Here is a 24,543-nt window from a genome sequence, read left to right as displayed (position 1 = left end):
AATCCTACCTAACTGGTGTCCCGCTGGCCTCAGAAAGTCTTCCCACGGAGACCTGTTCTTCTGAAGTAAAAAGTAACCCTCATCCCATGATAGTTCAAAGATATTTTCAGTTTTGTGCCTTAAATCCTGTGTGCGTGTATTTTACCTAGTGATTGTAGTTGTGCTGTTTGGTATTGCTTCTGTTTACAGCCCTAATAAACACTTACTTGCAGTTTCTCTGCCTTCAGTTATTTCTAAGTGGCCGCGTACTGCCCTTCAGTGCTGCTGGGTCGGTTCGTGTAAGCTCTGCTCTGTTAGATTTTTTGCTTTTATTCCAGCGCTGTAGTGAACGCCTTTATACATGTGTCTTTGTTTCTTCCCTAAAATTGTAACGCTGGGAGAAAGTCCTAGAAATAGAATGATTGGGTCAAAGGATAGGATTATTGTGGCTTTGCTATGTATTGCTGTACTGCTTTCCAGAAACCTCTCCCGGCTTACCAGCAGTAGAAAGGGAAAGTGCCAGAGGCACTACTGGATTCTTCTACTCTAGTGGGTTCCACATCAGACCTTAACATCGCTCATTTGCATTTCTTTGGTCACCAAAACTTCACCCTCAGTTGTTTTACTGCAGGATTTAAAACATTAATGGTGCTGCCCTGACTTCATTCCCTTTGTAAAGAAAGATGAAATAGATATTCAGGGAACCTGGTGGTGTAAACCTTTTTTTTTTTTTCTCCTTTTAAGATTTTATTTTCTTACTTATAGCTTCGCCTGACTTCCAAGCTTTGTTCTTTAGTGTTGCTGCGTGATATTTCTAAAGTTCAGTTTTATCCATGTCGATCCTCGATTTAAAACTCCATTGCCATGGGGCGCTGGGTGGCTCAGTGGGTTAAGTCTCTGCCTTCAGCTCAGGTCATGGTCTCAGGGTCCTGGGATCGAGCCCCGCAACAGGTTCTCTGCTCAGTGGGAGCCTGCTTCCCCCCCCCCCCGCCTGCCTCTCTGCCTACTTGTGATCTCTGTCTGTCAAATAAATAAATAGAATCCTTTATAAAAAACAAAACAAAACAAAACAACTCCACTGCCATATTGGAAAAAAATTCAAGCTTTTTAGTGTGACTTAGAGGCGTTTTAGGCTTGAACCCCTTACCTCTGGTTCCATCCAGGCCTGCCTTTCTCTCAGCCTGTTTCCATGGAGCTTGGGGCTCTTTCTGGGATTAGGTCACGTGACACAACATACTCTGTTAACAAGCGGCGCACTGCATGTTGTTTATTTACATGTCTGACTTTCCTGTAAGATCGTGGGAGTCCTTGAAACAGTTACGGTCCTCCCTGGTGATTGCCAGCTGTGGCCTAAGTGTCCGGCACCTTTGTGCAATACTGTATTCCACTGTATTGAAAATATTAGAGCAAAATTTTGGACTTTTTTTGTCCTAGTATTTAGAGCGGCAATTAAAAGAAACCCTGCATCTTCCTAAGTGACTTCTGCACGAGCTGTGTGCTCTCAAGCTCTCCCACCCTCGGTTTGCTTCTAAGTTGGGCACAACAGTATTTCTGTCCTAAGGTTATTGTGACGATAAGATGAGTCTGTCCATGTTCATGTTTACAAAATGACTGCACCCAGTATTAGTGCATGACAGATGATCGCCGTCATCATCTTCTTCCATGAGGTTTTGTTTTAAATACTAAAGAAGGTGTAAAACACAAGGATGGTCTGGATTTGAGATTTGGGAGTGCACCATTTCTTTTTGGTAGCATGTCTGGGTCTGCAGCCCCAACGGGGTAGTCTCCTGCTTAAAGATTTCCATATACCAGTTGTTCCTGGGCAACCCTTGGCGTACTTGAGAAATGGATCCGTAGTAGGGGATGGTCCCCCATTAGGTGGTTGTGGGGTAAATTAAGTCTTGAGCAAAGATCAGTCCTTTAGGAATAATGCGATTGATCAGAGTTGGCTTTACAGGCGGTAGGACGTTAATCGTCTCTCCGTCAGTAAGCCCAGAGGGAGGGAACCGGGAACCAGCACTGAGCGGCTTGGCGGGGCACACTTGCTCGCGTGACTGGCAGGTGTGGGAGCTGCTTCCCTGGACCGCGCGCGCACCCATGGCTGCAGGGGACTCAGAATAGGGTAATACATTTTTGTCTTCAGAGACCGTTCAAGCGGTCTGGCACGAGGCAGAGATTCGGCAGTGTCAGACGGTGGGCCAGCCGCACGTGCGCCTTCAGAGGTGCCCGTGTGCCCTGCCTGGTGGCCGCAGGCGGACAGCTAGAGCCGTGCGGGCGGTTCTCTAGCTCCGCAACGCGGAGGCCAGTGTGCGCGCCGCGGGCCGGCCGAGCCTTTCCCCCGCCTGAGCGCCGGGGAGTTCAGTAGAGGAACGGCGGTGCGGCTGTACCTGGGAATACATTGCTTTAGCAGTTTCAGCCTTCCGCGTGTCCAAAACCAGCGTTTTGGAAGTGTTGTTACCGCATTCACTGATGTATAGTTTCCGCAGCACTTTTCCACGTGTGCCTTCTGAATTGGGAAGGTGTCCTGTTACTTGTCTCTCTAGGTCTGCACTGGTGCTCCAGATAGGGCACTGACTGGTGGCAAAATAAGACGACGTCTGGGTGGCTCAGTCAGTTAAGCGCCTGCCTTTGGCTCCAGTCGTGACCTCAGGGTCCTGCGATGGAGCCCCAAGTCAGGTTCCCTGCTCAATGGGGAGTCTGCTTGTCCCTCTGCCTCTCCCACTCCCCTTGCTCGCTCGCTCTCTCAAATAAAATCTTAAAAAATCACGTGTTGAAAGATTAGAATGAACTGACATTGCTAACTTCATTGAGCTGTTCGTCCTCACGACCTTCTCAGGCAGGACCTCTTCTGTAGAGATGAGGAAATGGACACTTAGGCCTTTGCCCGCCAGAGGCCACACAGCAGCTGATAATGCAGCTTGAACTTGAAAGCAGTGTTTGAAACCAAGGTCATATGCACCTCCCATAGAAAGAAGACAAAGAGCGATTGAAAAGACCGTGTGTCATTTCCTTTGGGAAGGGTGGCTTGAGTTGGAACTACCGAATGTTCGGGAACAGGAGCCAGGTTAATTTTTTTGATTCCTGAGTGAGAAAATGATATCCAGTGAGTTGTAGCGAGTCCCCACATCCGTTTAAAAAAATACACAGGGAGGCCCTATCCTTTTAATGTCAAATTTGTGTCAGTGGTAATAAATTATAGAGCATCTGCATGTTTTTGTCTTCCTCTTTAATTAGCACATTCCAGAAGAATTCGTTTTAATTCTCCTGTTCCACATGTGTCCTAGGGATGGGGGAAGATTAATGAGGATGGCTGTTTACAGTAAAGAAAAATGAAAACAGCTTAGGCTTTGTTGTATAATCTAGTTGTTAAAAATACAGCCTAAGCATAGGGGTCGGTGGGTTGTGACAGTAGTCTAGGCCCATGAAGCTGTGTATTTTACTTGTCTCTCAGCTTCGTAACTGTGGGGGACCATGGTAGTTTAAATGTTTGAATTAAAAACCAAACTCTGTTTTCAACAGGATGCATTCAGTTTACTCGCTTACTCAGACCCTTGGAACAGCCCAGTTGGAAATCAGCTTGACCCAATTCAGAGAGAACCCGTGTGCTCAGCTCTTAACAGTGCAATATTAGGTGAGTAAAACCACAGCTTCAGCGAGACTCTCTGAATATTGGAGGTGGTATTTGCGCTGGGATTTCTGTTTTGGTAAAGTCTTGAGGGGAAATGCTTTCTACATTTTTAAAAGAATTATTTTGGAATACAGAAACCTTCCCGTCCATTGTCTCAACTCCAGATGAAGTGCATTCAGATGGAATAAACAGTACTTTGGGGTACACCTGGGGAAGTCGGGAAGTTTTGTGCGCATGTTGCAGAAGCATTTCTGGACTGAGGCGCCCTTATCGCAGCTCCCACTGTGCTTAAAATGCAGGCACGAGGGCCTTCCAGGTGCCGGGCATGTGCCTGGAAGCAGGAGCCCCTGGAATGGCACGACGTTTGCTCTAAAGTTGAGTGTATTCCGCCGGGTGACCTTACCGAACACAAAGGGTGGGCAGGGAAGAGCGGCAGTGTCAGGAGCGAGGCTTGGCTGGAGGCGAGCCCGAGTGGTGGGCGAGTTGCCGTTGCTGTGGGCCGCTCGCTGCCGAGAATCCTGACGGCGTTTGTGTACTGAATAGTTGCACTAGGTGTGTGGACTCTGCGACATCCTATGCATTTACATATAAATTCTACAGGGTTGTTTAGGTAAAACGATCTTCTAGTTTCTGGATACTTCTTTTCAAATGTAATTTGTAAGAGTGATTTTTCACCTGATTTTAGAATCTAGTTCCTTTGCTAAAATGAGACTCCACTCTAGAAGTGTTTTCTTACAGCTTGGCCCTGTCAGGTGTGGAGGCTTAAACATGTTTCAGACTGTTTTTTAGGTGTAGGAGAGCAGTGCCACAAAGAGTAGTTTCGAGAACATTTTAGACAGGGAGACATGTAGAGGGCCAGGGCTCTTGGCCACAATGTAAAGGAAGCAAGTATTCATAGTTGAGCCTTAATCCATTTAATTAACTTCTACAGAAGTTAATTACAGTTGACCCTTGAAGAATGTGGGGGTTGGGGTACCAACCCTGCTGCACAGTCAAAAATTTGCATGTAACTTTTGACTCCCCCAAAACCTAACTACTGAGAGCCTGCTGCTGGCTGGTACTGCTGGCTGGAAGGCTTACCAGGAACAGGAGCGCTCGGTTAACACGTATCTTGTATGTTATATGCCTCCTGTACTGGGTTCTTGCAGTAAAGCTAGAGAAGAGATGGGAAGAAAACCGTAAGGGGAAACACACTGCTGGATCCAGAGAAACGCCACATGGACGTGCACCTGTGCAGTTCACACCCCTGCTTCTCAGGGTCAACTGTTAATTCGTTGTGTGTTAAGGTATCATAGTGGGGTGTTTGGAGTAAGAACAGTTACTAAAAAGAAAGTAAGTCATCTTTTGTGCTGTTTCCTTAAATTTAGAATTTGTATATAATAATGTGAATTTTCTTCGATTAATGTGTTCTTTGGTTATATGAAATTCATTTAGCTCTGTTGTTAGAAATAGAACTTAATAGCAATCCTGGGATTATAGGGCAGATTATGATTTTCTGTAATTGTCTTTTGGAAATTACTACATGATAAGTAATCATGAAGGCTTAATTTCAGCTACATTTATAGGTAAAACTCAGACTTGGAAAGAATTTTTTTTTGTTTTTATTTTTTCCCCCAAATTTTTATTTCAATTCTAGTTGGTTAACATACAGTGTATCACTGGTTTCAGGAGTAGAAGTCAGCGATTCATCGCTTACATACAACACCCAGTGCTCATCACAAGTGCTTTCTTTAATGCCCACCACCCACCCACCTCCGCCTCCATCAACCCTGTCTGTTCTGTCTTTACGAGTCTTAGGGTTTGCTTCGCCCCCCTTCCCCTGTGTTCATGCTTTGTTTCTTAAACTCCACATGTGAGTGAGATCATATGGTACTTGTCCTTCTCTTGACTGACTTCACAAAGCATAGTACACTCTAGCTCCAGACCACAGTGTTGCAGATGGCAAGATTTCAGTGGTTTTTTTTTTGCAGCCGAGTAATATTCCATCGTATATGTATGCCACATCTTCTAGAAAGAATTATTGGAGTAACCAGTTTTTCGCAGGAGGCTTTTTTTTTTTTTAATATCTTGGGTTCTTTAAGGGAATTCAGTTATTAAATATTAAATTTAGGACCATTATGCAAGATATACGTATTCTTATATACTGTGCTACATACTGTGTAGTATGTGAGTTTAGCTATAAATGGTACTTAAATTTATATTGATAGAATTCCTACAGAATGACAAGATTAGCAGACTGCTATAGGTCAGTGTACAGATTTATAAATATGCTCTTATGTAGTTTTTTATCTCTAGTGCTTAAAGTTATATTAATTGCATGTAATTTCAGTAAGTTCTATATCCAAAAAAAAACCCTTAAAAATGCTTATTAACCACTTGCCCCTGCCCCTCACCAAAGTAAAATTAGAGTACCTCCAGATGCTTACCTTTGAGCAACGTTACTTCCCTATACAAGAGAGAGTTTGGAGAAAACGTTTCCTTTTCATTTTATATAAAATCAGTTACGCTGATTTTATATAAAAAATTGTTCTCAACTCACAGCAGAACTGTAAAAGTCGGTCCTGCTTGGATTAGACTCGGCAAAAAATGTTTATCATCATCCCAGTTTAGCTAAATCGTGTTGCCAAATAATAGCCAGGACCTTATTAATCCTAACCCACAGACCACTTTTCAAACCATACTTTCTCCCCAGTCCTTTTCTGCCATATTTTGATTCTTATTCTTGATCCTATTTTCTCTTTTAAATCCTGAATTTTTTTTTTTTTCCTTTTTGGCTCCATTCCTTCTGCATCTTTTCTTTCTCCCACCACACTGCAGACTTGGAATCCAGAGTTGAATTCAGTCATAGGGAGCCTTACCAGCCAGTATCATGGTTTTTGCCCTTGGTTATCAACTATGCCTACAAATGACTGATTATACAGATTCCCAATTAATACGATTACTAAACTTAAATTGTGGACATCTCCACCGAGATCACCAGCTTCTAGCTGGTTGGCCACTTTTCCCCAGTAGTTCATTTTTTTATCTCTGGTAAAGAACAGATTTTGGTAATTGACTACATCTGTACTGTAGTTGACCATTTTGGGGGTATGCATGACCCTGAAAACTAATTTATTGGCAGTTATCTGTCAATTATAAATTAACTCCAGGATCAGAGGGTGATTTTGCTTTTGTCATCACTCATGGCCATCATCACTATTAGGCCCCCTAGAAACCCAAGTTAACACTCGCCAGTGTGCCTTGGAGACACTTAGCCTCAGTTCGGTCCTCTCCCCAGAAGGGGAAGAATCCAGCACTGAAACTTCTACTGAAAACCTGGTGTCTTCTTTCGGTAAGTCAGCTGACTTTAGTCAAGCTGAAGAGAAATAGTAAATCTTCCTTACTCCTCGCTCTAAGTATCACGGAAGAAATTACATCTTTCCAATTATAATTAATACGAAAGTTTTTAAGTACCTAAAGGTTTAAAAGTCTAATTCTGCAAGCATTTCTCTTAACAGATGAATACCTGCTACCCGTACTACCTAGTCAGAGCAGCATGTCCAAGACAATCCTCATTGGCTTAGAAGTTATCCTCGCCAGTTAGGTCACTAAGAGCAGTGTAGACGTTGCTGATTTTTAGAGTAATGCAGTTATCTTCCCAACAGAGTTTTTAGAAAATGTCTTGCTAATTACTGTTTCCATTTTTAATCATTTTTCCTCAGAAACCCACAATCTGCCAAAGCAACCTCCACTTGCCCTAGCAATGGGACAGGCCACCCAGTGTCTAGGACTGATGGCTCGATCAGGAATCGGATCCTGTGCATTTGCCGCAGTGGAAGACTGCCTGCATTAGCTGTGCATCTCAGGAGCGCACACGCGTACTGTGGCATAGAGTCAACATGGAAGTAGACCAGCTCTGCTGATTTGAAATTTAGATTTTTTTAATTATGTACTGGGGACAGGTTTTTGTCGCTTTACATTGCTTCCTAGTTTACAGCATGATGCAAATGATTTTCTAACTTGGTGTTAGGAGAAATTATTTTCCATCTTTAACCTCTTAGTTGTCTAAGAGTTAAATATTACTGAATTTCAGGCGTTCAAATTGATCATCACAAATCCTTTAAAACAATGATCTAAAAGAAACCAAAAAATCCTGCCGCCTTTGTTTGGGGGAGAGGGAGGAAGGAAAACGGAACAAGTTGTGTTTGTGTTAGCATGTGGGTGATGTAAACTTCAAATCGGGAGATGCTCCGACCCCCACTCCCATATAAGCATTCAATCAGTGTAACTTGCAAAACGCATAAACATCCGACAGTTTGAATTTATAGTGTTGATGGAAGAAATCATTTTTAATGTGTACTGTAAAACTTGAAATACTCAGGAGCTGAGTGAATATGTTTGTTGCTACTTACAATCCCAACCTGTTAGTCCCAGTAGTTTTGTTTTAACATGGTCTTTTTCAACTTTGTTTCCTGTTTAACTACAGATGACTTCTGTTGTAGACTCACAGTTTAACTGTTGTATTATAACAGTATTACATGTCAACAGTGTGGTTATGACCTTTATTTATATAAAAACCAAATATTTAGTCAATTTACCGTGTCTTAATTTAATCTTTGTACACCTTCCATTTTTAAGTGCTTAAATGAGTACTATATTGCAATAAAAATGTAGTGATATAATTAACCAGCCATTAAAAATTTACTATTACAGATACTAGAGTGTCAGTTGAGTTTATGTATCAGGTACCTGCATATTCTGATTAATAGAAAATTAGAGCAATTAAATTGAATGGTTTATACTATAAATCAGTTCTACAACCTAAGACTGCCTTCAGAGCATCAGCCTCCGGATTAGTCAAACCGGATACTGGGGTGCTGCAGACAACAGGAAATCTTCTGTTTCTGTAAAAACTACAGGATGGCGCACTTGGCTTGTCCGTAAAGTAACCAAGATAACCGTATCCCTTAGCGGACTATTAACTCTGTATGTACAGACGCTTGAGTAACTATACTTAGACGCTGCACTCTCAGTGACTTTCCTTTTCTGCATTTTATGAAACAAATTCTCACCAAAACACCTGCAAGGCAAAGACATCTGAGAGCTGCAGCTGGGAAGCCCTAGCTGTCCATGTCTCCTCTCGCCCTGCCACTCCTGCTGCGCACCCAGCACTGCGGGGAAGACCCACTTTCAGTTAAATGCATAAACACTCATAAAAAGGAAAACAATTCCTTTTAAGTTGCTTTTCCTTCCAGTGTAATTCTCAAAGACAACAAGGCTCCAGAAGGATGAAATGTGGTGGTGGGGCTTCCCCCAAAGGTCTACGATTTTTGCAATGACCTTTCAAAACGATTTATAAATGATTTATTAGATTTTCAGAAAAACTAATTCCCTAAACCACATAACTAAATACTATACATACAAGTACATACAAGTTCTCATTCTTCATTTAGCTTTACTTCTTAGAAGTTTTCATCTTTCTGACCATCCACCGTCTTTTAAACCTCTTTGCATTTTGTTTTTTCTGGGTTCCTAAAATAGAAAATTTTGTGCAGTAAGAATATTGGATATAAAATTCCCAAGAAATAATTCCAAAGTTTAAGATTCTATGAATACTAAAATTATGCTTATTAAATCAGATTGTATAGATGTATGTACATGCTGATCTATTTTTCAAAAGAAAACATACTAATACAGGAGCCATTATAAGGAAAATACTGATGTTTTGTGCTTGTTTACTGTCTCCTTAAAAAAGAACATTCTTCAATATATAAAAAACTAAGAAGAAAACTGGATCTTACCCCAAGCATTATTCAGAAACTGAGCTGCAGCCTTTTTCACTGGTAACCTCTTATTTTCAAGAGACAGGAACTTATTTACTAGAAAAGAAAGTTATTTCTCATTTCTTTGTTTAATTTGCAATAAAACGTGAGAGAAACAGTCTGTGAAGGACTTACTAGTAGTTCTGTTGGTTCCCGGACCATACAAAGAATTCTGTATGAAGGCCTTGGCCGCTTGCTGCCGCGCGTCTCTTAGATCTTGATCCTTGAGCCTTAGAGCCACGTAGCTTTTATTCTGGCTGGTGACCAACACAAAAGGCCAAAATGAGCACGTCTGAAAACATGTTTACTTTGAAAATTAAAAGCATTTTGTTAGTTATTTCAAAACGTGAAAAAACCAAAATCCCACTTTTGTATATGCACAGATGATGAAGAAAACAAAATCAGAACTATTTTACTAGAAGTAGACTAACACTTATGTTTTAGTAGGCTGATATTCTTATGTAAATATCAGAATTGGTTTTCCCACAGAGGATCTAATCTGAAACCACTACTAATTAAAATATTTCGCCACATAAGCCAATACTTTAACTCTCTCTGGCCACCTTTACATTCTAGGTGAAAAGAAAGAAGACTCTTACCCAACAGACTGTACTTTTTGTACTTTGTCTTTAGTGTTCTTAGAATCACTGCCTTTTTCATCTTCTTCCTTTTTCTTCTGCAAATTAGCTTTAAAAAATTGAGTTTTATTTCAGGTTAGTAATTAGGTAAAAGTAAAGCAGAAACATTTACTGGAGTTCACTTTAAACATTCACTCGTGCCAATTTCAGTGCAATTCTTATTTGTAAGAAACAGAACAGGTCCAAGCTACACGCTCTCTCAGGGCCAGGAACATCTGGCTGCAGATATCTACAAATGCACTTGACACTTACATGAGAAGTTACTTAGGTCAGAATAGTTCATACCTTCTTTCAACTTTCCTGATGGTTTCTTTATGCTAAGGAAGAATAATGAAAATACGGATTGGTATGGCAGATAGCAAAGATTACTGCACTTACTACACAATTCCATTTGGCTTTACAAATAAGATATCCCCCTTTCATTACCACCAACCTCAGTTTTTACTCAGGATCATTTCTGGAAGGCAGAAGTCCCTCCTGCTGCACTGCTACCAATTCCCAAACCAGCATATACTCGGATGGACTATCTTCTCAGAATTCAGAAAGTTGTGAAAGCATATTAGCAAACTTCAATAAGAAGCAGATTGCTGTAGTTAACAGTTAAGGACTTAAGAAAAAAGTGAGTTATGTAACAGTACTCAAAATACGAAGTGAAAGGTGGTAGGACAGCATCCTTTTATTTGGGGTAATCACAAAGGATTAAATCAGCAGTTCAGGCACAAACACAGGGATGGAGACAAGGACTAGCCTCAAGGAGTACTGGTTGGAGAGACTTAAATGTAAGCTGACAAAATACAACAGGGAGATTCCCATATAGAAGCACTTACACAGTAGAAAAGCTACACAAAGGAGAAAGTGATGGGGTCAGGGGAGTAGGAGAAGGAAGAGGTGACATTTGAGCCTGGTTTCTAAAGAGGGAAGGGGAACATGCCACCAAAGTATCTGAATGTATTATATATTCAGGATCTGAATAACTTTGGAAAAGTTCTTTTGCTGAAAATTTAAGAACCAGTGGCCTAGATAAAAAATACGGGACCAAACTTCTGAAATTAAGGCAGTTAGGAGGGACCCTGGGTGACTTAGTTAAGTGTCTGCCTTTGGCTCAGGTCATGATCCCAGGTTCTAGGATTGAACCCCACATCAGGCTCCTAGCTCAGTGGGGAGCCTGCTTCTCCTCTGCATGCCGCTCCCTGCTTATGCTCTTTCTCTGACAAAAATCTTTATTAAAAGGGTGCCTGGGTGGCTCAGTTGTTAAGCCTCTGCCTTCAGCTCAGGTCATGATCTCAGGGTCCTGGGACTGAGCCCCACATCAGGCTCCCTGCTCGGCAGGAAGACTGTTTCTCCCTTTGCCATTCCCCCTGCTTGTGTTCCCCTCTCGCTGTGTCTCTGTCAAATAAATAAAGTCTTTAAAAAAAAAAAAAAGACATTAAAAAATCTTTATTAAATAAAAGCATTTAGGAGAAGCAAAGGGGGGCATAAAAAATTACCGAATATTCAGAAGTCTAAGTTTATTAACATTTGATTTCATGGGACAGATGAGATAGAGGATGACAGCATTTGCCTTTAACCATTCGAAAGAGGGCAGAGCTGCTAAATGAAATGAATGAAGCCATAGCAGCCAAGGCAAGTACGGGACAGCACCTTCGGGAGCCTGTGGAGTGTCGCCTACTCCACTAAATGCTAAGTCCCAAGACATTATTTTATTCACCACCACCTATCCCGCCCTTAGTATGAGGATAGGAGCACAAGCATTCATTTATTGACTGAACACCCTGGCATCAGTAACTCAGAAGCCAAAGTTAGCTACAGGAATGAACAGAAAGAATCAGCAAAAGACTGAAAATTGGAGTTAATTTCCTCCACCTTTCCCACCAGATTCAAATATCTGCTATGTAGCCTTTTATTACTTTTATTGCTTGGATTCAAACAAACGTACCAATTCGTAACTCACAGGTGTATGTAACAAGATCCGTTACTTACCTAGTCTGTCCAGCTGTAGTTAACTTCTCTAGAATGTTATCTGGAAGGAGTTTTCTTTTCTTAGATAAAAACATTAAAAAATTAATCAGCAGTGAGGTGCATGACAGTACGTCCCCACTTGCTTTGGAAGTTTCTGATTTTGAGGACAGCTTTACACCTAGACAGAATGAATGAACTGGGCTGAGCCCTGCCCCACGATCTCTAAGCCGTGGGACGGCTGGGCGCACGGAGCTCAGCACCTATTCCACATTCTCTGGAAGACCTGGGGAAGCCTGGCAAGGCTGCCCACCGTATGCCTCCCCAGAGGACACAGTTCTACACTGAGCGCAATTAAGTCCCGTCCACCTCGAGTCCGTTCTGTGCCGCCCATCTGCCAAACGTCAGACAGCAAAGCAACCATACTCTGTACTGTACAGCCCTCGGTTTACAAAGTACCTCATAATTCTCACAGCGACCCAATTTCGGATAGAGAAACTCCCTCCGCGAGACTAAATGACGAGGCTGTAATGTCCCAGGTGGGAGGAACCCTCCGAACCTCGAATTCACGACCTTCCCATTCCCGTTCTCAATCGGACAGCAAAGAGCTCCAGCGCCTTTGTTTTCGCCGTTCTAAGGCACATTAGCGACCTTCCCCACCCCCAGGCCCCCCAGCTGTGCCACCACACTTAGGCACTCAACCCCGGCCGGGTGCTTTAAAATAGGGAGACGCCTCCCTACCCTCTAACCTTTTGTTCAATGAACAGCTCCTCGCGGCGCTTCCTCTTCTCCTTCAGGAGCGTTTTATCCCTGAAAGAATGACAAGTTAGTGCGGGGCAACATGCGCGGGACGGGAAGGGGCGGTTCTCCCGGCCGGCGGCGGGCTCCGAACCTGCGCACCGACTCCCGAACCCGCCGCTCCTCTTCTCGTGCTTCCGCCTGGGCGCTGGCGAAGGTCAGCTCCTCCGGGGCCTCGTCGTCAAACTCGTCGTCCCCTTCCTCGTCGTCTTCCTCCAGCGGCTCCGCGGCCGCGCCGCTGCTCGGCTGCCCGAGCAACAGGCCGCGCTCCGCCTCCTCCTCCTCTTCGGAGGGGGGCTGGCCCTCGTCTACCATCGCCGAGGCCGGGATGCGGGACGCGCGCGGCCGGAGCTGTACCATAGCCCGCGCAGCGTCCAACCGTCTGGCCTCTGACCCGGAAGCAACGCGGAAGCGCAGCGTGACGCAAAGTGCAAGCGACGCGACTTGCGTCGCCCCCTGCAGGTGCTGTTGGGGAGACGGCCGTGGGACGGAGGATGCGCATGCGCAGAGCCGGGAAGGGCGTGGCCTACGGAACGGACAGTCCAGCAGTTGGGGTGTTGTTACCTTCACTCCTCCGGGAGATTTCTCCTCCCGGGACGTCCCTTGGATTTCTCTCCACTTCAAATAAGCGACTAGAACTTCCGCAGTGAGAGCAGGACGGAATGAGGCTTGTTTCTAGGAGGGGAGAGCCATCGTGGGACCTCCGCGGGGAAGCTGACAGCAGGGTTGCCTGGGTCCTCCCTCCTCCAGTACGGCTGCCACGGGCCTTGGCGTCCAGGAGCCCAGGAACGTGTGACCACAAGCCCCGGTGACTCTACCTAACACCGGGATCCACTTGGTCCTGTTAACTTTAAAAAACAAAACCACCAGTTGCTTTACCAGCAGAAAAAAAAAAAATGGGTGTATTCCGGAACAGCAGAGTTGCCAGGCAAGCAAGCCGTTGGCAAAACCAGCAGCAAGTCCCCCAAACTAAGGGCTGCGTGCTCTTTTATAGAGGAGAGGGGGAAGTTGGGAGAGGCTGTCATACACAAAAAGTCCGTTGGAGTCAGCTGGGGATTAGAAATACAGTGGCTTCTCATTGGCTGGCTGTTGCTGGGGCGGGAGAAAGTCTTCCGCGGAGGTAATGAAGCGTATTCACCCACCAGGTCCACCGTCTCTTCCTGTTGGATTTGCAATTAAGGACACGTGGGATTTGCAATTAAGGACAAGTGGTAGAGCGTGAGACCTGCCCCTGTCCCCCCAAAGACTTGGCATTTCCTTCCAAGGGCAGAATTGCGCTATAGCAACAGGACGTGATGCCTTTCAGTCCTGACACTGACAGGAACAAGTTGACAGATGCAGGCTTAAATCAATGCTCAGCACCAAACCTGTGCTTGGCGACCTCAGCCACCATTTCCCAGGCTTCCCTGACCACCTGCCCCTGAAGTGTACGCGCCTCTGTCCATCACCGACACCACTCCCCTAACAGCTTATCATCTAGTTCTCACATTAGGATGTAAGTTCTGTGAGAAGAGGGTCCCGGCCTGGTGCCCTGCTCTAACCCCAGGACCTTGAACAGTGGCTGGTCCAGCGCAAATCCTGAATCTGGTGAAAGAATGACTTCACCACTGCTTTGTGAAAGCAACCCTAGCACTGCTTCTATCCCCCCACTCCCCAGATCTCTGATCTCTGGGTTTATCTTCTCCCACTCGTTATACAACGTGAAATGACTCATCACTGGCTGAGCAAACCAAGCTGTTGCACACTTGCTAGGCATTGGTACATGCTGTTTCCTCTACCGATACGCCTCCACGTGCAACTATTTATACTTCCAAAACTGCCACCAGGGCTGACTTCCTCTTAAAGGCTTTCAGACACCTTAACATTGACCCCATCTCTACTCCACTCATCTCTAATTGCATTCTCCTCTGAATCTTGCACACAAATTTGTTTACTGTGGTTACTACTCTGTAAAATAGTTCACGAGACAATTGTCCCAACCATTCTGTGAACAAAAAGGGCAAAACACAAAACCAAAAAAAAAAAAAAAAAAAAAGCTGCTGCTGGTACCAAAGGCCCAGGATGAGAGGAGAGGGGTCGCAAAAAACAGTTATGAAATATCAGGACTGTGGTCAGATGGAAATTACAGAGTAAAAATATAATCAGACTCACTGAGACAATGTGCTAAATTTCATCATTCCTAACACTAAGGAAATGTATGAATTTAACTTTGAGAAGCCCAACAACAAACCTACTAACAATGAATGATGGTATTTCAGGTAGAAAAATTGCATTATATGAGACCCCCTCTGTGTACATCCCTTGACTCACTCATGCAAAGTGTGAATTAGGCCCTCAGGAGCCCCACTCCTTATAAGTTATGAACGTCCCTCTTTGCCCATGGAAAGAACCTCTGGGTTTTATTAAAAGTTATGATTTGTACAGGAAAAAGTTTTATGTGACCATGTCTTGCCCACTTCTACAAAAGCCAAGGGTGTAGCATTAAATGTAATTTTGTTGTAAGGGGCTGAGGCAATGTGGCCCAGGGGTGTAACCACCCGGGGAGCCGACCTGATCCAAGGGACCTATGCATGTAGGACCTCCCTACCCTGTTTCCTAAGGGCCACTCCTTCTAGTCAGACCACACAGCAGGCACTCCAAGGGCCCTAGGTGGCAAGGCTTGAGGAGAGAGCTGTAATCTTATTACTTGACTCCAAGGTAATATGAGCACAATTTTTTAAAGTGCATGGGGGAAAAAAAACAAAAAACCTTCAGAATTTACTGTCTGGGAAAGCTTGGTGGGCCCCCCCAGGGACCGTAATGCTTCTGTGTTTATGATATTAAGAAACAGTCAACCGTCAACTCTCCCTTTCCTCCTCGGCTGCTAAGGAGGCCAGTGCTCAATTTTAGGCAGCTGTGTTTATCCTGGGAGTCCATATATTTGCATCGTTTATTTTTCTCATCCTGATTTTCTATCTTGATGCTACTTTTCTCTTCCTTCCTTGCATGAGTTCTTGTGGTGAGCTGTCCCACACACTGGGAGGTAAGGCAGCCAAACACAGGAAATGCTGAAAAGGAAAACCCCTCAACAAAGACATCTCTTGGGGTAAGATCTTTATACAATAAATGACCTACTATAGAGAGTAATTTTATTTTCCACCAAAACTTGGCAAAAATCAGAAATACCAAGGTCTTACCCCTCTTCTTCTCTCTGTGTCTAGATGGCAACAATTCAAGCAGGATAATTACTTTTTTTAAAAGATAATCTAATTACAAAAAAATTTTCCCTTCCCAGGACCAATCAAACACCTATGAGATATCTTATGTTTAAGCCACGCAAAACAAGACGCATTAACTTGACGGTTTGCTGACTTCTAAGAATGTTCGCTATTGTTGCTTCTAGGCCCCCATCACTTATCATCAGGTGGGATCCCAGCCAGGGAATTGGAGGGTATTCTGAGATCTTCCAGTATTTAGCTCACCGTCCCACGATTGGTTCTCTTCTGTCTGTGGCCAGGTACTTAGTACTAGGTACTAAGTACTAGTACCTAGTACTTAGTACTAGGTACTAAGGTACTTAGTACTGGGTACTACGATTTCTTCTTTCCGCAGGGCAACTAAGAAACATTTTCAGTTTCATGAGGAGCAAGGGCTTCGGGAAGAGTAGTACCACATGGCCCCTGGAAATGGAACCTGCAACAGGACAGATAAGCAGAGTTAGAAAAATCAACGGACCACTTCAGCAAGTCACACATTTCTGAGTTACATCCAAAGCAACATCCCAGTTCTCACAAATACGGTATTATGACCTTCGTTCTCCCTTTTTTCATCTAGTTTCGGATAACTCTGGATGTAGACATTTCCTTCCTGGATGGTCCCAGTGATCGAGGGAATTTAGGAAAGCAACTGCCTGGAATTTAGGTGCTAGAAACAAGAATTTTATTTAAGGGATAGGGGAGACATTCGCTGCAAAGTGCATTTTGGAATGGTATGGCCAATCTTGTAACTGAAGCGCTAAGTTTTACGAAGTCTATATACTAAGAAAAACAGGATTCTGATGCACTAAGGACACAAGAAAAATACCCGCAAGCACCACACAGACCATGAACATCGTAGCTGAGCAAATAGCACACTCAAGCCATCTGTTGGACCTTGTGACAACTGCCTTATAGTCAGAAAGTAGAAACAAGCAAAAAGAACAAAGAGGAGAGAGAAGAGAGAAATAAGAAAATTTCATTTCTGCTTCCTTTAAGGGAAAACACAACAGGAAGGAAAAAAAAACCCAACTCTGAATGCAGGATTTAGAGAATCCTGGAAAAGCAGGATTTTCTAATGTATTCAGAGGAAAACCAGGTGAGCACAGTTAAAAATGAAAAAGCTTATGCTCAAGGTAATTCAGTATTCATATTGTTTATTCTTTTTTTTTAAAGATCTTATTTATTCATTTGCGGGAGAGAGAGAGAGAGAGAGCATGAGAGAGGAGAAGGTCAGAGAGAGAAGCAGACACCCCGTGGGAGTCTGGGAGCCCAATGCGGGACTCGATCCCAGGAGTCCGGGATCATGGCCTGAGCCGAAGGCAGACGCTCAACCAACCAAGCCACCCAGGTGCCCCATATTGTTTATTCTGGACACAACCCAGATCATGAATGCCTGAGCCCTCAAATACTCCTCTCTCTGGATAGAGTGTGGCTAACGGACATCCCCAACCAGATGTCATCTCCACTCCTCCTGCCACCAGAAAGCTCCCCAGGTGCAGTTACAGCCCCTTGAGGACTTCCCCAAAATTACAGCCAGTCACAGAGAACTTCCCGGGAATTCCCATAGCCTCAACTTGCACATGTTCTCCTTCCTGAGAAAGTGACTTTTGAGTGTTCCCTCCCACATCCATCCTTCTCCTACTTTGCAAGAGCAAGCTGGTTCCCCTACAGCCCCGGAATCTTACCCTGTTGCCTTATCACAGAGTGTGAAAATATAGGCGGGGCCAGATAAAGGGATGTTTGAAATGCTGGTGTAGATCTCGGGCAGCAAATGCTTTCTCAGATTGGGTGACAAGGCAAGGAAGGGCCAGTCCATTCTTGCTTTCAATAAAACCTTTTGAAAGGGGGTCTGTTCTGATAGGACTGTCAATGAAAAGATGGCTAAATGTGATACAAAATTGCAGCATGTATTTTAGCATATAACTCCAGAAGAGGTCCAAAATCTGAGTGGCAATGCCATAACAAAATTCCTTTCATTCCCGGGGAGTTATGTGGCTCACGTTCTCAGGACCTACATCTATAAAACGTAAAAGCTAAGAATTACAATTGACATTGGAAAGGTGAAACTTAGCCTGGAAAAATCTGGCCTGCCCTCCCCCATACTAGGTAGAATAAGAGACACAGATGAAGCCAACTGCAAATAGGAACAAGATTTTTTTCTCCCAGGACGATTGCACAAAGTATGAAAACAACTCCCTTCTTTGAGGGACTACCGCTTTTTCACTCACCGAGGAATTCTGTACTCTAAAATCCTAAGCTATCCAGAACTGCTGTTAGAAATTGCAGCAGTAGGGAACCTGGGTGGCTCAGTTGGTTAAGCAATTGCCTTAGGCTCAGGTCATGATCCTGGAGTCCCCGTATGGAGTCCCACATCCCGCTCCCGGCTCTGCAGGGAGTCTGCTTCTCCCTCTGACCCTCCCCGCTCTCATGCTCTCTCTCGCTCTCTCTCTCATTCTTTCTCAAATAAATAAATAAAATCTTAAAAAAAAAAAAAAGGAAAGAAAGAAATTACAGCAGTAAAGGATAAATGTGCTTGAAGGACCCAAGTCACTGCCACCGAGCAGCAACCTTGCTTTCTAACCGTGGAACCAAGCTTCACATAGCGGCGTCTGCGCGGTGTTATCCGTCTACTTCAATTTGCGGTCTCCAGGGAAACAGGACGCTGTGTCCACATTTCCAGCCAGACTGCACTTGACTCCCACACAGTGCTGCTCGCTGCTCAGTCTACCCAAAACAGCTTCACTTAAATTTCACTTAAACGCCACCCTCCCCCTCCAAATCCTATAACAACTGCACCTTTTCCTTCATTTGGCGACACGCGCCCCCTTCCTCCCTCATTTGCAGAAAGCCGGTAAACCCGATCTGACTACAGGTTAGTTGCTGGTGACTGCAGGTACACTGGAATAGAACACTGTGAACTCAGTCTCCTTCCAACACTCAGCCAGGAGCACGGGGGCTAACCCGAAAATTTGATGTCCTATGCATCTATGAAGAGATGCATTTCCAGTAAGATTTCATTTTTATGGAATTATTAACCAAAATGTATTATTTATTTGTTTGCTGTTTTCAACAGCTATACCACAAATTACTGTTAGTGATCATTCAATCCGGAGGAATTTTTTAATAAAACATTTCTTAAGTTTTCAGGAAACTGAAAACAAATGATTCATACCACATTTTGCTACAGAAACATAATAGGGTAGTCAAAAGATTTTAAGCATAAAAATGTATTACAGGAATATGAATTACTGGGGTGGAAGTAGAACGGAAATACAAGTTCAAGGAGGAAAACGGTGAAGGTTGTTAAAAAGGATTTGTATACAGAGCGCCTGGGCGGCTCAGTCGATGAAGCATCTGCCTTCGGCTCAGGTCACGATCTCACTCAGGGTCCTGGGATCAAGCCCCGCATTGGGCTCCCTGCTCAGCGAGGTCTGCTTCTCCCTCTATCCCTACCCCCACTTGTGTTCACTCTCTCTCTTTGACAAATAAATAAATAAGATCTTTAAAAAATAATAAAAAAGAAACTAACGTAGCTGGGAAAGACTAAGGGAAAGGCTGCTTCACAAATTTCTTCTCATAAGCTCTTGTTGCACTTTAAAGAAGAAAAAAAAAGTAGAAAAGTATCCAAACCAGAGGTCATAATCCAGTGTTCTCCCAGAATCCCAGATGATGAGAGTCACCTGAGCCACTTGTAGAATACACAAACAGTCCTCACCCCCTGGAAATTCTGATTCAGGAAGTCAAGACTAGTGCCTTGGGATTGGATTTTTTTTTTTTTTTTTGGCTGCTGCTTTGTTTTACAAAATAAGGGCTGGGGTGATCTTTCTCTTCAGGGGCATCTGGGGAACATGGGGAGGATTAGAAGCATCATCGATGCACAACAAGTGACCTGCAGAATCACAGAAAAGGCCTTCAGCTCTATCAAAGCAAAACAAAATAAATGAATGGAGTTTTGCTATAAATGAACTTTTCAAAAAATAAATAAAATTAAATACTTTAAAGTATCTTTAAGTATATTTTGTTAAGGCATCTATGTGTCCTTTTAAAATTATTCTGACTTTACATGATTTTCTGATAAACCAGGAGCCTGGCTGTATGAGCCAAGAGTAGGGCCCTCGCTACCCACCCTTGACAGTTGACAGTCCAGCCAAGTAGGCGGCCCAGCTGGGCATCAGACTTCCTATCAACTGTGGTCAACTGTAAATTAAAAGTAAACTCTTGGGCACATCGGTGGCTCAGTCGTTAAGTGTCTGCCTTCGGCTCAGGTCATGATCCCAGGGTCTTGGGATCGAGCCCCACATCGGGCTCCCTGATTTGCACGAAGCCTGCTTCTCCCTCTCCCATTCCCTCTGCTCGTGTTCCCTCTCTCGCTGTGCCTGTCTCTGTCAAATAAATAAATAAATAAAATCTTTAAAAAAAAAAAAAAAGTAAACTCTTGTGGCACCTGGGTGGCTCAGTGGGTTAAGCCTCTGCCTTCAGCTCAGGTCATGATCGCAGGGTCCCGGGATGGAACCTCATGTCGGGGCCTGCTCAACAGCGAGTCTGCTTCTCTCCCCTCCCCCCCCAACTCATGCTCTGGCTCTCTCTAATAAATAAATAAAACTTAAAAAAAAAATAAAAGTAAACCCTTTAGATTCTTGACGAGCAAATACATATATAAATATTATATAAAACCATGTCTAGGAGCTTCTTAGGCTTACAAACTCCGCTGATAGTTCACTTTCTTTGGGGGCACTTCTCCCGCAGAAACATGTTACTTCCTGACCTTACTGACCGCCTCTTCCGGGACGTGCCCCCTCCCTCCCTCAACTCTGGCCACACTGACCTCCAGTGCTGTCCCTCCTTCCTCCCAGGACTGCTTTGGCTTGGGGGCCTCTGTTCCAAGTGGCCCTGTGTCTGGAACGCTCTTGGCCAGACAATCTCCTTAGCTAACTCCTTCCCCTCCTTCAAGCCCGTTCAGACATCTCCTCGGTGAGGCCTACCCTGACTGCCCAGATGAATCCTGCAGCCCGTCCGCTCTCCTCCAGCTCCGCCTTTGCTTTTTGCCACAGCCTGCTGCCCCCCTCCCCCGTCTTGCCTGCTCTAGCCTTTGCATGTTTGTTATGCCTTCTGCACACTGTTTGCCTCCAGCACCAGAATGTCATCTTCACATGGCAGATTTTTTGGTTTGCTGGTACCTCCTATCCTGAGCATCTAGAACAGTGTACCTAGTACCTAGTACTGAGTACGAAGTACCTAGTACCAAGTACATAGTAGGTACTTAGTAGATATCTGTGGACCTCATCTGAATTCCAAAGTTTAGAGAAATTCAATGATGAACAACACGGTGGGCACGGGGCACAGGAGGGCCGGGGTGCTTGGAAGGCCCTGTGTACCATCTCTTGCGTGAGCACAAATCCCATTTCTGCCTCGGCAAATGCACAGACCCTCATGTGCCAAGGGCCCCGGGGTTGAAAAACAGTCAAAAGCTTGACATGCAATCTGAAAATACTGAGGATCTACTCTAACCGTAATGGCTGGTTGGAACTCACCTGAGACAACCAAGGGGGGTGGGGAAAATGAAAAAAGCCAAACCAGAACTGATTAACACCTTGAAAATATTAATACATTTCAGTAGGAGGCCAATTCTGTGACTCTGTCTCTAAATTAGGACTGGGGCAAGGAATCTAAACATTTTGAGCAAGGGTCTCGGATGTCCAGGGAGATCCAAGCTTAAAGCGTAGGCAGCATCCCTGTTCCCTGTTCAGGTAATAGGAAATTAGTTTAAAAAGACATATTATCCCAGTTTTCATTGCTCCCGTTAACCTAGAGCAGTTGTTGGCAAACTTCATTCTATAAAGAGCCACAGAACACATTTTAGGCTTTGCAGGCCCGGCAGGGTACGTTGCAATGACTCAGTTGTGTTGTAGCAGGTGCAAAAGCAGTCGTGGACAACACAGGTGCACGTGACTGTGGCTGCGTACCAATAAAACTTTATCTACAAACACAGACGCAGGGTGAATTTGACCTACAGGAAGCAGTTTGCTGACCTAGCGTAAAATTCAACCCAAATCTAGCACACGAGATGGAAGAGAAAATTCTGCCCTTGTTAGGCTGTGTGTTCACTCAATCGCTCTGGGCCTTTCCCCGTCTGAAAAGTTGAGACCAGTAAGAGGATCACCCGCATCTCTTCTAAATGTCAGCTTTGATGCCTCCTAGATAAAAGCACGACTGTCCTCGCTGGTCAGTTACACTCATCTGGGAAAATTCCCAGACTTAGTGGTAAGGACAGCCGCAGCTCCCCCAAGAAGTCAACAAACAGAACGTGGTTCATGTGGTTGGTGCCGGGTCGATGAGTAGCTTGTCAAATTTGATCAAAGTTTCTAACGAGCAAGTGGCCGGTCTGTCTGAAAGGAGACACGGCAGCTTTTCAGGACGTGAAGCTGACCAGTCTTGGCTGAGAAAGAGAAGCGGCTGGGTCAGGTCTGCAGTTTCAGGAGGCCCAGCTTACGAAATGATGTCCTTAAGTGCCAGGATTCTCTCCTTAACTTGCAGGAAAGCTACCAAGTTCAATTTCCTCCGAAGACACACACACAACAGACGCCCGGGAGCTGCTGGTCAGTTCGGGGCATGAAAGGCGGAGGCCAGCTCTGGGCTTGTAGACGACTCTGCTCTTATGTTCGTATTTATCCCCTACCAGCGTTTTGTTACTTTTCTACGGTGACGATTGGTTTTCATTCTTTCTACTTAGTAGAGGTGAGCTGGAGAGCATAGGACTAAAAATAAACCACAGGAGAAGGGACTGGGGATGTAGCTCATTCCCTCCTTTAGGAAGTTGATGCCATCCCACTCTTGGAGGATTCTGATGCTCTTTCAAGCAGACGAGGGGCCTGAGTTGTCTGGCTATTACATTACTTTTACTTTACTTGTAATGCACGCACGCTAGCTTAGGTGCCATAGTGCATATTAGAGGCCTCATGTCTGTTTTTCAGGGGATAAGTTAGAAGAGAATTTAATTTTTACTTTATTTTTTCTTTTCTTTTTTTCTTTTTTTATCTACTTTTCTTTTGAGAATTTAATTTTTAATAGGACATCTTTATTGAGATGTCATTCACATATAATCTGTTTAGAATGTATAATTTAGTGGGGTTTTTTTTTAGTATACTCACAAAATTGTACAACCATCACCACAATCAACTTTAGAACACTTTCATCACCCCAAAAGGAAACCTGTCCCCATTAACGGTCACTTCCCATTCCTCCCTACCCGAACCCTAGACAACCTCTCATCCACTCTGAGTCCCTGTCGATTTCTGGATATCTCATATAAATGGGGGGATCATGGGATTTGTGGTCTTGTGTGTCTGGCTTCTTTCACTTAGTGTAATGTTTTCGAGGATCATTCATGTCGCAGGGATCAGTACATCATTCTTTTCCAGCTAATACTCCGTTGTATAAATACCACATTTCCTTTATCCACTAATCAGATGAAGGACATTTGTATTGTTCCCGCTCTTGGATTCTTATGAACAATGCTGCTACGAGAATCATGGGATCTTATGTTAGCTCTGCATAAAACATTTGGAGGAATTGCCAGACTGTCTTCCAAAGCAGTGGCATCATCGTACCTTTCCACCAGCAACGGATGAGGGGGCCAGTTTCTTCACCAACACTTGTTTTTTTGTTTTTTTAATTATAGCCACGCCAGTGGTTGTTAAAGGTATCTCAGGTGGTTTTAATTTCCATTTCCCTAATTTTAATAATGTTCAGCATATTTTCAATACACTTATTGACCGTGTGTATATATTTGGAGAAATGTCTATTCAAATATTTGGCCCATTTCTAAATTGGACGATTTCTCTTTTTATTGTTGAATTGTGAGAGTTCTTTATATATTCCGGATGCAAGTCCCATATAAAATATTAGGCTTGCAAATATTTCCTCCCACTGAAGCACAGAGGTTTCTAATGTTGACGGAAAGCCAAGTTGCCCATTTTTCTTATGTTACTTGCACTTTTGATGTCATGTCATGGAGGCTTTGACTAACTCAAGGTCATAAGGACTTACTCCTATATTTTCTTGAAAGTATTTTATACTTTCAGCTCTTATATCTAGATCCATGATCCACTTGGGTTAATTTCTGCACGTGGTATGAAGAAGGAGTCTAGTTTCATTCTTTTGCAGGTGGCAATTCAGCTATTCCAGTCCTTGTTAAAAGGACTACTCTTTCCCTGAATTGTCTTCAGACCCTTTCCAAAAATTGGTTGGCCATACACTGAGGGTTTATTTATTTTTTTTAAGATTTTATTTGGGGTGCCTGGGTGGCTCAGTGGGCTAAAGCCTCTGCCTTCGGCTCGGGTCATGGTCTCTGGGTCCTGGGATCGAGCCCCACGTCGGGCTCTCTGCTCAGCGGGGAGCCTGCTTCCCCCCCTCTCTCTGCCTGTCTCTCTGCCTACTTGTGATCTCTGTCAAATAAATAAATAAAATCTTTTTTTTTTAAAGATTATTTATTTATTTACTTGACAGAG

At 44.0% G+C, this 24,543-nt stretch overlaps 3 protein-coding genes across 15 annotated transcripts in view; 1 reads left to right on the top strand and 2 right to left on the bottom strand.

Moving 5' to 3' along the window:
- Nucleotides 1-8,300, top strand: part of RANBP9 (RAN binding protein 9) — an 86,905-nt gene extending 78,605 nt beyond the window's left edge. The window contains exons 13-14 of the mRNA XM_080805247.1: nt 3,499-3,610; nt 7,309-8,300. Of these exons, the coding sequence (XP_080661373.1) occupies nt 3,499-3,610; nt 7,309-7,439 (243 nt within the window). The 3' untranslated portion in view covers nt 7,440-8,300. The remainder of the gene's footprint in view (nt 1-3,498; nt 3,611-7,308) is intronic.
- On the bottom strand, nt 4,508-14,495 carry NOL7 (nucleolar protein 7). 2 transcript variants are annotated; one of them, XM_080805249.1, is made up of 9 exons: nt 12,895-14,495; nt 12,752-12,812; nt 12,027-12,085; nt 10,332-10,363; nt 10,008-10,095; nt 9,544-9,665; nt 9,388-9,465; nt 9,019-9,118; nt 4,508-4,760 (listed from the first exon to the last, which is right to left on the bottom strand). In XM_080805249.1, the coding sequence occupies exons 1-8, from the start codon at nt 13,158-13,160 to the stop codon at nt 9,042-9,044; spliced, it is 783 nt and encodes a 260-aa protein (XP_080661375.1). In that variant the 5' UTR covers nt 13,161-14,495; the 3' UTR covers nt 4,508-4,760; nt 9,019-9,041. The 2 variants fall into 2 exon arrangements, with proteins under 2 accessions (XP_080661375.1, XP_080661374.1); XM_080805248.1 differs by lacking the exon at nt 4,508-4,760 and having other exon boundaries at nt 8,923-9,118.
- A 1,381-nt stretch (nt 14,496-15,876) lies between these two features.
- SIRT5 (sirtuin 5) overlaps nt 15,877-24,543 on the bottom strand; it is a 40,439-nt gene continuing 31,772 nt past the window's right edge. For all 12 annotated transcript variants that reach the window (XM_080805860.1, XM_080805869.1, XM_080805863.1 and 9 more), the window contains one exon: nt 15,877-16,472. In XM_080805860.1, coding sequence (XP_080661986.1) covers nt 16,397-16,472 — 76 coding nt within the window. In that variant the 3' untranslated portion in view covers nt 15,877-16,396. The remainder of the gene's footprint in view (nt 16,473-24,543) is intronic.

This window comes from Martes martes (assembly GCF_963455335.1).
Source record: "Martes martes genome assembly, chromosome: 6".
In the NCBI taxonomy this organism is placed as follows: domain Eukaryota; kingdom Metazoa; phylum Chordata; class Mammalia; order Carnivora; family Mustelidae; genus Martes; species Martes martes.
Note: the sequence above shows the minus strand (reverse complement) of the source record. Positions and strands in the feature narration are given on the sequence as shown.

Bases quoted from the DNA above. Each gene is read 5' to 3' on its own strand.
- NOL7 (XM_080805249.1), bottom strand. From the start codon at position 13,160: ATGGTACAGCTCCGGCCGCGCGCGTCCCGCATCCCGGCCTCGGCGATG. The intron at 12,813-12,894 runs GTTCGGAGCCCG...TCATTCTTTCAG, and splicing joins GTTCGGGAGTCGGTGCGCAG to GGATAAAACGCTCCTGAAGG. The intron at 10,096-10,331 runs GTATGAACTATT...AATTTTTTAAAG, and splicing joins ATCAGGAAAGTTGAAAGAAG to CTAATTTGCAGAAGAAAAAG.